The sequence below is a fragment of the Megascapheus bottae genome, chromosome 12, assembly GCF_031878675.1.
Source record: "Megascapheus bottae isolate mThoBot1 chromosome 12, mThoBot2.hap1, whole genome shotgun sequence".
Taxonomy (NCBI): Eukaryota; Metazoa; Chordata; class Mammalia; order Rodentia; family Geomyidae; genus Megascapheus; species Megascapheus bottae.
The window spans coordinates 8,020,032-8,032,804 of NC_143520.1; the positions used below are offsets into that span (position 1 = coordinate 8,020,032).

At 40.8% G+C, this 12,773-nt stretch overlaps 1 protein-coding gene and 1 long non-coding RNA gene across 9 annotated transcripts in view; one reads left to right on the forward strand and one right to left on the reverse strand.

Annotated features, from left to right (window-relative positions):
• Positions 1-1,456: 1,456 nt before the first annotated feature.
• On the reverse strand, positions 1,457-2,173 carry LOC150056167 (uncharacterized). Of its 2 annotated transcripts, XR_016537247.1 has the most exons (3): positions 2,092-2,173; positions 1,739-1,853; positions 1,457-1,634 (listed from the first exon to the last, which is right to left on the reverse strand). It is a non-coding gene; the product is annotated as an uncharacterized LOC150056167 (long non-coding RNA). The 2 variants fall into 2 exon arrangements; XR_016537246.1 differs by lacking the exon at positions 2,092-2,173 and having other exon boundaries at positions 1,739-1,977.
• Positions 1,931-12,773, forward strand: part of Lnpk (lunapark, ER junction formation factor) — a 58,365-nt gene continuing 47,522 nt past the window's right edge. For 3 of the 7 annotated variants that reach the window (XM_090342591.1, XM_090342592.1, XM_090342596.1), the window contains exons 1-3: positions 1,931-2,042; positions 9,548-9,635; positions 12,204-12,319. In XM_090342591.1, the coding sequence (XP_090198717.1) occupies positions 12,221-12,319 (99 nt within the window). In that variant the 5' untranslated portion in view covers positions 1,931-2,042; positions 9,548-9,635; positions 12,204-12,220. Of the gene's footprint in view, positions 2,047-2,254; positions 2,380-9,547; positions 9,636-12,203; positions 12,320-12,773 lie in introns of those variants that run through there. The other 4 variants (XM_090342597.1, XM_090342595.1, XM_090342593.1 and 1 more) reach the window with 4 other exon arrangements.

Genomic DNA, 12,773 nt, shown 5'->3' on the forward strand with positions numbered 1-12,773 from the left:
TTGAAAAATGTTTATGATTAAGACAATGCTTCTTTCCAGCTCCTGGTCAGATTCTCTCTTTCTTAGAATAATTCCTTAGGGACTGTAACTCAGGATGATTATTTCTGTTTTGGAATCTCTTGCATCCCACTATCTCTTCTTAGTCTCCCTATCCCGTTTTTCACCCATTTACAATAGACCTTAATGTGCCAATTAAAAAAAAAAAAACAATATACAACAGTAGCAAGTGTTAAAACCACTCCTTCTTCTTTAAGGAAAGACCTTCCCAAAGTGAATGTTAGTGTGCAGAAGCCCAGGATTTTAACCCTTGAAACAAGAAATGAAAACGAAATGGTTAAATTTCCATATTAAAACAGGTGAAACGTTTCTGTCCATTTTTCCTACTTCAACCCACAATTCTTTTTGAGTCATTCAAGTTTACTGAACTATAACTGGGGCAATTGTCAGTGAATCATCTGGTAACTTCTAGTATAATAAATTCTACCTACTGACTAGAAACTATGTGAAGTACTTGCTTCTTCCCTCTTGGCCCAATCTTTTTTTTATGGGTCTTGGGGCTTGAACTCTAGCCTGGGGCTGTCCCTGAGCTCTTCAGGTCAAGGCTACCACCCTACCCTTGAGTCAAGCCCCACTTCCTGTTTTTTCTAGAAGTTGATAGGAGATAAGAGTCTCAGGTCCTTTTGTGCTCAGGCTGGCTTTGAACCTTGATCCTCAGATCTCAGCCTCCTGAGTAGCTAGTATTACAGGAATGAGCCACCGAGCCCAGGTTTTGGCCCAATCTTTTTATGTATCTAAAGATAGAAAATGAAGGATTGGCTCCTGCCTAATCAAGCAAAGCACCAGGTAGGTGCCCATGTGCTAGTTCACTGGCAGGTCATTCTGATCCTGGCCCAGGAGACAACGGTTCTTCACCCGAGGTGGAACATTGCACAGTGGGCCTGGCCAAGGACATGGCCCTTGGTCCCAAAGAAACTACAGCCAGTTTTTTTTTTTAATGTTTCCTTGTTAAGACCTATATAAGCCCACTCCCAAATCCAGTCACCCACAGGACGTCCAGACACCATTTGGAGGTTGTGTTCCCCTAGCTGACAACGAACCACCCAAGCTTGTGGACAATGGAGTCTGGCCCATTCTTTTTCCTTTCTCCTCCATTTTCCTAACACTGTATCTTTTTCTTTTTCATTACTTTTTATTGTCAGGGTAATAGAGGAGTTACAGTTACATTTGTCAGGTAATGGGTGCATTACTTCTGGAGACTTGATACCCCTTCTCATGTTTTTGTCCCCCTTTCTGTATCTTTTTCTTGTTCTTGACATTTTAGCAGCATATTAAACACTAACAAGCTCTTTGACAAAGAAACTTTTTATTTAGAAATATGTGCAACGTACCCATAAAAACTGCTAAAGGGGCAAAATGTCATAGGGGCAAAACATGATAAAAGCCTTCACTGAAGTTTCTCTACCCCTTCAGGTAATCATGTGCACATCACTAGATTTTATTTTTCCCTGTCTTTTAACTACCATTTTGTTATTGAGACTTGTCCTTTCTCCAGGCGATCAGGAATCCTAACTTTCTTTAGGCAATGTTTCAAATAAGCCCAGGTGGTCCTCTCTCCCCTGCGAAGTAATCAGGGCCTGTGGAGAAAATTTTTGAGTTTTTAAGAGAAAAAGTCCAGTTTTTTTTTTTTTTTATTTACCACAGGTGTGCAATTACCAGCCTTTGGGAGTTTAAAACTTACTTCAATGAGATAGGTGTGCAATCACCAAAGGACCCTTTATGACGTCCATGAGAGAGAGAAGTTTCTAGCACAGCTCTACCTCCAGGCTGCCAATCCGGACTGACCCGCTGGGGAGCTGTGTAAGGTGAACCCGCCCGAGGTAGCACCGAGACTGCGTAGCGCGGCGCCGACTCCTCTCCGGACACACCTCTCCTCTGCACCCCACTTTTTATCCAGTCTTGCCGCCCACCGAGACCCATGTCAGGGTGTTTCTCCCACGAGATGTGGAAGAAGAGGTTTTTAAAAGGAAAAGAGACGAGGAAAAGTAGGTTCGTGATGATGGTGGGCTACTTCTACAACCCTATAACGCCTACCTAGGGCGCAGAGGCCAACAGGGCCTGAGGTCCCCGGGAAAAACGCGGAGCTCCTCCGTCCCAACCGCCGGCCCGCCCCGGCCCCGTCACGTGACAAGGGAGCGGCGCGCGCCGGCTGCGGCGCTGATTGGCTGGCGACAGGAGCGCGGGGTTTGATGGGAAGGAATTGTCGGGGCCCTGCGTTCTGTCAGTGGCGGCCGCAGTCTGCTTGTGAGAAGCCAGCTGCGCGGCCGCCCGCCGAGGCTGGCAGGGTGAGCGCCCGGGCCGGGCAGTGCCCGCGTCAAGCAGGTAGAGCGCTCCAAACGGAGGGTAGCTGGGAGGGTTCCGCGGTGGGGCGGCTCGCTGGGCTCTGCCAGCGTCCCGGGTGCCCGCGCTCCTGGCCTCGGTGGCCTAGGCGCCCTGCGGCGCCGCCTGTTAGACTCCTGCGGCGGTGCGCGCCGACCCGCGGGCGCCGCTCCCCCTGCTCGGTTCCACAGCCGCGGGGCCGGGGCGGCTCCGGAGGGCTTGCCCTGACTCTTCAGAACTCCATTCTGAGAGGTTCCGGGGAGCGACCGGCTTGAGCCTCACCCCTTGGCCCACGGGTGTTGAAGAGAGCAAGAACGGGTTCCACACTAGCACATCCTTCGCAAAGTCCTAGCCGCCTGAGTGTTCGAGTTGTCCTGTGATGCCCGCGTGAGGAGGGCGGGAGGGGCACCGAAAACTGTCAGTGTCATTCTGCTCGGCCCGCGTGTGGGCCAGGGTTCCGGGCTACCTGGAGAGGCTACTCTGCGCCCATTGTCCTTATTTGTAAGGAGACTGGGCAGCGTGCGGGCGGAGGGGAAAGGGGCGCTGGGTCCTAGGCTCAGCAGGAGGAAAGCAAATCTCAACTGCATTTGCCTTCATCCTGGATGTGCGAACCGACCGAGGAGGCACTGGGATTGGTGAACTTGCAGTTTTGCTAATTGTGATCCAAACAGTCCCGAGCAAGACCCGTGTGTGACTCACCGAGTTTTCCACGTTCCACACTTCCCTCCTGGCTTCCAGTTGGTAGGCCTTCGTCTACTGTTTTGACCTTTTTCTGTGGCCTGGATCGCATTATAGACACAATTGATCAGGCACGTGTTCAGACTGGCAAGGAAGGCTAATCCTTAGTTCTCAGTAATGCCCATAGTATTTTCTTAGAACCAGGTAATACAAGAATGATACATTTAAACTTAGAAATTTTAAATTCCCTTGTTCACTGTTGATGGTGATGCTCTTCATGGATTTATGTCATATTTATATGTTAACTTCAAAGAATGTAAGAAAGGAAAGAAGTTAGATGGATACCCAAAAGATGAAGGATTTCTATATGAAATATAGAAAGTCTATATGAAATAGAAACAGTCATTTTTGGGTGGTATTTGTTTCAGTTGAACATTGACTATGAAAATAAACACTTCATTATCACGCCTTTAGAAATGTGCTTTTATTGTGGGGCAACAAATGTGGCTTGTGATTATCTCTCTTTTTTTTTTTTTTGCCAGTCCTGGGGCCTGAACTCAGCTGACTGTCCCTCAGCATTCTCAAGGCTAGTGCTTTACCACTTGAACCACAGCACCACTTCTGGCTTTTTTTCTGGGTGTGAGGTATTGAAGAATTGAACTTGGGTTCGTGTTTGATAAGCGAGTACTCTTACCACTAGGCCATACTCCCAGGCCCCTGATTGTGGTATTTCTGAATTACCTTTTCAACTAAGGACATTGAGTGCTAGAGTTATAGAAGAAATTGCTTTTAATTATAAATTGAACAGTGATGATATTTTGAAGGTGCTGTTAAGGATGATTCATATAAGTTTGGGACCTGATAAACATAAAATAAATGTTTCCTTGTTCTCTGAACACTACAGGTTTATTTTTTAAGTTTATTATTATTTTATTTATTTATTTTTAACCAGTCCTGGGCTTGGGCTCAGGGCCTGAGCACTGTCCCTGGATTTTCTCAAGGCTAGAGCTCTGCCACTTGAGCCTCAGCAGCACTTTTGGCTTTTTGCTATGTATGTGGTACCAAGGAATCGAACCCAGGTCTTTGTGCATGCTAGGCATGCACTCTACCACTAGGCCAAACTCCCAACCCCTATTATTTATTATTATTATTTTGCCAGTCCTAGGCTTTGAACCCAGGGTCTGGGCACTGTCCTTGGGCTTTCTCTACCACTTGAGCCACAGCTCCACTTCTGGCTTTTTCTGTGTACTGAGGAATCAAACTCAGTGCTTCATGTGTGCTAGGCAGGCACTCTACCACTAGGCCATATTCTTGACCCCTACAGGTTTATTTTAATGGAACTATCTGCAGAATATTTTGCTGTATTTTTTCATGCTAGAGTAAATGAAAGTGATGAAGTATCTGTAAAAACATGAACTATCATTTAAAAATTTAAATTGCAGTGTAGGTCTTTTACAAGAAGTTAAAGAAATAGGCTTATTTAACTACTACATGGGTTTTCTGATGGTAGACCAATAATGGTTACAATTTATTACGGATGTATTGTCTGTTGGACACTGTGCCAAGTGATAATTACATTGAATCCAAACAATAGTTATCTGAAATGTAGGTAGTTTTGCCACTTTTTACAGACTGCTGCTTAGAAAGTTTAATTTGGCCAAGATCATGTAGTGAATTTGTGGTTGAGTTATGTTTTGAATTCAGGTCAATGTAAGTAATGTGTTTTTTTGTGGGTCATGGGGCTTGCTTCTCGGCCAGGGCACCGTCCCTGAGCTCTTCAGCTCAAGGCTACCACCCTACCCCTGGGCTTGGGCGTTGTCCCTGAGCTCTTCAGCTAAGGCTACGGCCATACTCTGGAGCCAAGCCCCAATTCCTGTCTTCTAGAGGTTCATTGGAGATAAGAGTCCTCAGGTTCTTTTATGCCTGGGCTGGTTTTGAACCTTGATCCTCAGATTTCAGCCTCCTCAGTAGCTAGGATTATAAGCATGAGCCCGGGTGTCCAACTTCAGTGCTTTTTTCTTTCTTGTGCTGGTCCTGATACTTGAACTCAGGACCTGAATGCGGTCTTTCGACTTCTTTGCTCAATGCTAGTACTCTATTACTTGAGCCACAGGACCATTCCTGGCCTTTTTTGGTGCTAAGTGTATCATAGACTTTCCTGCCCAGGCTGGCTTCTAAATGTGATCCTTAGATCTCAGTCTCTTGAGTAGCTAGTATTATGGACATGAGCAATCAGTGCATTTAATTTCTGATGCTCAGATCTGAGTGTGAATAGCATTTAGTGGGTAGCCTTCAAGTAATATGGTGGACATTATTGCTCATTACAAAACACATTATAATGTACCCAGCTCTTAAGGTCATGTAGTTCCCATTGTGAGTGGGAAGAGACTGTACATGTTCATGGAAGCCACTTGAGGATGAGCCTCTTGCTTACTCTAAGACAAATGAATTCAATGCTTCAGAGAGAAATGTTGAGGAAATTGTATAACAGAAAGGTTAAGTAATTTGTCTGCTTCATAGTAAGTGATGGGCCATTAAAATTGTTAACATGTTTAAATAGAAAGGGGAGCCAGTGGTTGAAAGTAAAACTGTGAAACTAAAGCTATAGAATCATTTATTTAATTTTGTTGTGCTTTTATGTCTGTTGAATTATCTACTCATGTGGATTATAGTAAATCACTTCCTTTAATAAATAGTATTTGATAACAAAATCACTGCAACAATGAAGGTTGGGTATCTCTTTGATTATGAATATGAAAGCATCAGTGGCATTTAATGACATCATTCTAAAGTTTTAGAGGACAAATTTTAAAGACAAATTCCTTGTTTTGGGGGACTTGGAGGTTTTTCTTTCACCAAAACATTGTCCATGCAAATAATTCATGCCAATTAGTGTTAATTGCAGCAGTATACATGTATTTCATATGCTCATATAAAAAAGTAATGTGGCTAAATAAAGGCTATATTTCCAGACTTATAGTACCTGTTGTTGTTCTAGCTGGAGTTGATGATTTTAAGTGAATGTTTTAGCATTTCTTTAATGTAGATTTAAGCATTGAAATTTAGTCAAATAAAGAATTTGGGGTACTGACTCTTGTGTTTATAATGCCGACTCTTGTGTTTATAACTCCCTTTTCATTTTATTCTGTTTTCCAAGTATCTGAGAGAATCAGAGGTATGTTTATATATTTTAAGTATTCACACCTAAATGATATAAAACAGCCTCAATTTCTGACTTTTAAGTTGGAAAATGTGTCACTTTTTTAACCTTCAAACTAAACTAGTAAAACTAGCTACTCAGGAGGCTGAGATCTGAAAACTAATCAAAGGTAGTGTGGACTGAAAAGTCTACCAGATTCTTTTCTACAGTTAACCAGTGGGAGGCCAGAAGTAGATAAGGCTCACCAAGCTGTGCTTCAGCCTCTAGTGAAAAAGCCTAGCTAGAATGATAGGACTAGAATTCAGTCTTCGATGACAGCACAAAATCAAACAAAAACACTAAAATGCTTTGTCTGTTCCTGCTACTTAAATGCCTTTGGGGCTTGGCATATTTCTAAAGTCCTCTCTAGGAATCATTATTGATAGTCTAGAAGGATCATATTCAAATGATAAAGTTTACAAAACAAGTGTGCCTTAGGAACCTGTTTACTAAATGATATGGTGATTAATTTCAAATATTAAAAATTTAAGCTAGTTAGGATAAGCTGGGAGTCATGGCCTAAACCTTAATTTTAGTATTCAGGATCTGACCTAGGAGTAGTTAGAATTGAGACCATTCTAGGTTAAAGCAAAACAAACAAAAATTTACAGTCTCTGGATGTGATAGCTAAAAGCTTGACTTGGAAAAATACATATTTTCTTACACATGAAAATGTGCATACTTTGTATATGGAATATTCTACTAAATACTATACATAATATCCCAGGTAGTGGGATAATACATTTTGAGAATACCAAGTTAATTGATTCATCTGAATCTACACCTTTCTTGATTATTTTTAGCATCTTACAATGCTTTGAGATTTATTTAATATTATGGCCAGAAATTTATATTTTTGTTCATTAGAGTTCCTGGTTATCCTACAACTTTTAGAAATTGGAATACTGAGCTAATGTTGGATTAATAATATTTAGTTTCCAACTGAAACGTGGCCTATAATGTTTGCTATATTGGTATATATATATATATATATTCATGCCAGTATTCCCAGCTACTTGGGAGGTATAGATTGTGGTTCATTACAAGCTAATCTGGAAAAAATGAGATCTCAAAGAACAAGCCTGGTATGGCAGTTCATTTCTGTAATCCCAGGTACTTGGGAATTAGAGATTGGAGAATCATGGTCTGAAGCCAATCCTTAAAGTGCAGTTTCCTGTTTGAAAGATAACAAAAGCAAAAATGGAGGTATGACTCAAGTGATATAGCACTTTAATGTAGCCAGTATAAGACATTGAGTTCAAATTCTAGTGTCACCCAAACAAAAGCAAAACATTATATTTATAAACTGTACTGTTTCAGACTAGATTATAGATTTTTATAACTAGGCTTTTTAATTTCAAACAAACTCTTTAAGATATTGTTTATGTTAATTCCAGTATACTAATAATATTGTAGTTCTTGCTTGTTTCTGATATTATTTAATGATGATATTTATGGCTAAAAATGTGTTCAGCAAGTGTGTGAATATAAAAGAAAGCCTCACAAAATGCCAAGTATATTCCTGTAACTTGGCAAAAATAGATTAATTTGAAAGTATACTCTTACCATTTGAAGTAAAAAAGACAAACATTGATGTAGTATTGACTGATAAATTGACTTAGAATACAATATTGCTTAATCTACAAAGTATTTGAGAATCATAAATAAAATGATGCACAATTAGCTAGTTGACATGAAGATCAACTAGTGACAGAAACTTAGACAAAATTTCAGACAGATAGAAATGTAAATTTGGAGTGTTGAGCATAGTAGTGTTTGTAGGGATTAGGAACCTGAAGGTGGAAGGGCTCAAGGCTAATTTTTTTTTTTTCTGTACTATTGGGCAGATCATTAAATATCTTTTCTATTAAGCTTCCTTATTTATAAGTGATACTAAAGGCTATGCTGTGAGAAAGGGCTGATATTAACTCTCGATTTACAAAAATAAAAAGACTCAAAGTTATTAAATGATGTGTTCAAAGCCATCATCGAGGCTTGTGCCTTTTTTTTTTTTCCTATTTAGAATTCAGTTGGTCTAAGGTTACTTATAAGATGATGTTATTCTGAGCATTATAGAAACTCCCCTTATTCTAAATGACTAGGGTAGATGAGAGATAGTTGAATGATAGAAATTGTTTGAAGTATATGTGTATATATATATATATATAGTGAAAGTAGTGTAGTAAAAGTTATGTTACAAGGATGCATAGAAAAACAACTTTAAAAGACCAAACCATTCAATTGCCTATATACTTTGAAAAGGTTTGTCATTTGTAAAACTGTTTAAATTTCATTCTTTCTATTGAAGAGAGAATTGTAAAAAGGTGGATGGACTCTCCCAATTGTAGGAACCTGAATGCTGAGCAATGAGGTCTAACAAAGAGAACTGAACTAAAAAGAAAAAAAAAATTGGACAAGTTAAAAGCCAGTAATAACTGGGGCCTTCCAGATTGGCTTTCCTGGCTTTGGCCCCTTCTGGACCTGATAGCTTCCATTGTAAGAATTGCTCTGCTGGCTCCTTGCTTATTTCAATATTTGTCCACTAGCATCTTGCATATACTAGCTCAGACAGAAATAAATTATGCTATCATAATAAAGAAGGGAGAATTGGGGGAACCTGAGGTAAAACCATGAGGTCCAACAGAGAGAATTGGAACACCATTCTCTTGACTCCCAGAAAGCTGGGAGTGGCCTGAGAAAGAGCAATTGCTCTTAGCATTACAGGGACCCAAAATTCTGCCCTTAATGTGAGTTAATCAAAATCTAACAAGCCTAAACTCAGAATGAGTCTCCTAAGTCTGTCATTCAGTCCTGACTTGAAGGACCTCAGATTCCTATCCTAGGTGTAGGCTAATCCCATACCTAACCTTTTGGGAAGTTAGTGAAAGACTTAAGCCTGTGCTAATTGTTCCTGCTCCTTAAAGTAAGTGTTCCTGGAATATATCACTTGATTGTTGCTGTAACTTCAAGGTTGCCGTGACCTCACTCTTTCTGTGTGCACACTTGTGTATCCTTCTCAATAAATACTTGGCATTATGGAGCCAGGACACCTAAAGCCAGAAGAAGACATAGGCCCCAGGTTCCCCAAACATTAATTCCACTGTCTGGTGTCTGTTATTGTCTGTTCCCCAGTCGCCACGATTTGCAACACCCAGTGGCTATCTTAATTCAAATGCCATGTAAGTACAGTCCAATGAAAATATTTTAGAGTATTTTGAGATAGAATACAGTGTAGGCATTTTATAATGGATATACTGGTTGGTTAATTTAAAATTTCCCATACTTTATTTCTAGCTGTGGCTTCCTGTGAACAACTGATGATTTATATCCTTGTGCCAAGTTTCTCCAAATAAAGATGGGTGGATTATTTTCTCGTTGGAGGGTAAGGAATACTTATTTTATTGGTAGTTCTTAAGTCCAACATAAATGTATTACATAAAGCTATTTGTAAAAGTCTCCTTTGTATGGTGTAGCCTTTTTTGTTATTATTGTAGTTTGATATCTATTAATTTCTCTTTAATTTTTTTCACTTTTCTGTCAAGATTACTTTTTACTTTGGATATTAGTTTAGTACTACTTGTAGTAGTGTGTATGTCTTTTTGCGTGTGTGTGTGTGTGTGTGTGTGTGTGTGTGCGTGTGTGCAAGCGCACGCGTGCCAGTATGAAGACTTGAGAGAGAGAGAGATCAGGGCCTGAATGTGTTGTTCCTTATCTTTTTTGCTCAAGGCTGGCACTCTACCACCTGAACCACAGCTGTACTTTCATTTTTTATTTTTTTGTGGGTCATGGGGCTTGAAGTTGGGCTGGTCACTGTCCCTCAGCTCTTCAGCTCAAGGCTACTGCCCTACCCCTAGGTCTGGGTGGTGTCCCTGAGCTCTTCAGCTCAAGGCTACCACCCTACCCTAAGCCACAGCTGCATTTCCCATTTTCTAGAGGTTATTGGAGATAAGAGTCTCAGGTCCTTTTGTGCTCAGGTTGGCTTTGATCCTCAGATCTCAACCTTGTGAGTAGCTAGGATCGCAGGTGTGAGCCACTACACAGGCTTTTTTTTTTTTTTTTGTGGCTAATTGGAAGTTAAGAGTCTTGTGGACAATTCTACCTGGTCTGGCTTCAAACTAAGATCCTCAGAGCTTAGCCTCCTGAATAGTTAGGATTACAGGCATGAACCACTGATGGTCTAATGTGTGTATAAATGGTTATTTTAATTTTTTTCTTTCATACTACCAAAATTTCAAACTTCATTCAAAGATGATTAAAATTTGAGTGTTCTAGGAATTACTGTGGCTTGAACTCAAGGCCTCATATTCTTGGTTGGTTTCTAATTGCTCACAGCTGGTCGTCTATCACTTAAGCCATACTGCTAGCTCAGCTTTTTGCTAGTTAATTGGAGATGGAATATGAAGGACTCCATCTGCGTTTTTTGCCCCAGTTGGCTTGGAACTGAGATCCTCTTATCTCAGCCTCTTAAGAAGCTAGTATTACTGGTATAAGCTACTCCGAGCTGGCCATACTTACTTCTTTTTTTTTTTTGGCCAGTCCTGGGCTTGAGCTCAGGGCCTGAGTACTGTCCTTGGGCTTTCTCAGAGCGAGAGCTTTACCACTTGAGCCATAGCACCATTTCCAGCTCTTTCTGTGTATGCGGTATTGAGGAATTGAACCCTGTCTTCATGGATGCTAGATAAGCACTATACCACTTGGCCAAACTCCTGGCCTTTTTTTTTTTTTTGTAAGCAGAAATCACTCAGCTATATTTATTGACTTCATTCCACTAACCTCAAGTCTTTCTAAGCTCAGAAAAAGTTTAATAGTTTACTTCTTTTTAAAATTATCTGTCTTGGGCCGGGAGTTTGGCCTAGTGGTTAAAGTGCTTGCCTAGCATGCACGAAGACCCGGGTTCAATTCCTCGGTACCACATACATAGAAAAAAGCCAGAAGTGGTGCTGAGGCTCACGTGGTAGAGCTCTAGCCTTGAGAAAGTCCAAGGACAGTGCTCAGGCCCTGAGCTCAAGCCCAGGACTGGCAAAAAAAAAAAAAAAAAGAAAAGAAAATTATCTGTCTTAATAAAAATATAATTTTGTTAATTAAAGTTTTTTGTTCACTGAGTTTTAGCTCCAGTAAACTCCACAGCATAATCAAGACTATAGTCTCTCTGTCCCAAGATTTTGGTTGTGATGGTATACTCCTGCTCAATAAATCCCTGTCTCTCCTAACAGACTTAAGTGGTCCTGATGAGAGCCAAGAAACAGTACTGTACACATCTAACCATGTGCTTGCCAATTCTACACTTATTTATTTATTTATTTTTGGCCAGTCCTGGGCTTGAGCTCAGGGCCTGAGCACTGTCCTTGGGCTTTCTCAAGGCTAGAGCTCTACCACTTGAGCCTCAGCACCACTTCTGGCCTTTTTCTATGTATGTGATAGTGAGGAATTGAACCCAGGCCTTCGTGCATGCTAGGCAAGTACTCTACCACTAGGCCAAATTCCTGGCCCCCATACTTACTTTTTAAACAGATTATACCCTTTTACTAGATCTTGTCACAGATGTTTACTGAATTCATACTGAATATTCTTTTAGGAATTATATATTAAGCAGAATTAGAAATTAGTGTAATTATATAGGATAAGTTCAAAACTAGACAAATACAAATTTTATTGTATTCTTTTTTTTAGAGACTTTGTTTTCTATGTATGTGGTACCGAGGAATCCAACCCTGGTTTTCGTGCATGCTAGGCAAGCACTCTACCACTAAGCCAAACTCCTGATTCCTAAATTTTATTGTATTTTTTAATCTCTAAAATAAGAGATAATGACTTATCTCTTAACTCCTTATTACTATAATAATGAAATCTAGTATTACTTAGTACATAGTTTAGATTTTGACTGTTAATCAAATAATCCATATTTTAGATTGGTGTTATATTGATTTCCTTCTTTATTCGTTTAAATCAGCAGATGAAACTGCATGCATGCATGCGCACGTGTATGTGTGTGTGTCTGTGTGTGTTTTGCCAGTCCTGGGGCTTGAACTCATGGCCTGGAACTGTCCTTGGACACTTTTGCTCAAGGTTAGTGCTCTGCTACTTGAACCACAGCCCCACTTCCAGTTTTCTGGTGGCAATTGGAGATAAGAGTCTCATGGACTTCCGTGCCCAGGCTGGCTTTGAACCACGATCCTCAGATCTCAACCTCCTGAGTATCTAGGGTTACAGGCATGAGCCACCAGCACTGGACTTGGTTGTCATTTTTATGGTGAGAACACACTAATGTGCACACTCTCAGCAGTTTTCTCTTTTCTTTTTGTAGGTCATGGGCTTTGAACTCGGCCTGGGTGCTGTCCCTGAGCTCTTCAGCTCAAGGCTTTCAACCTACCCCTGGGCCTGGATGGTGTCCCTGAGCTCTTCTGCTCAAGGCTACTGCCCTATCCTGGAGCCAAGTCCCATTTCCCATTTTTAGAGGTTAATTGGAGATGAGTCTCAGGTCCTTTTGTGCCCAGGCTGACTTTGAACCTTGATCCTCAGA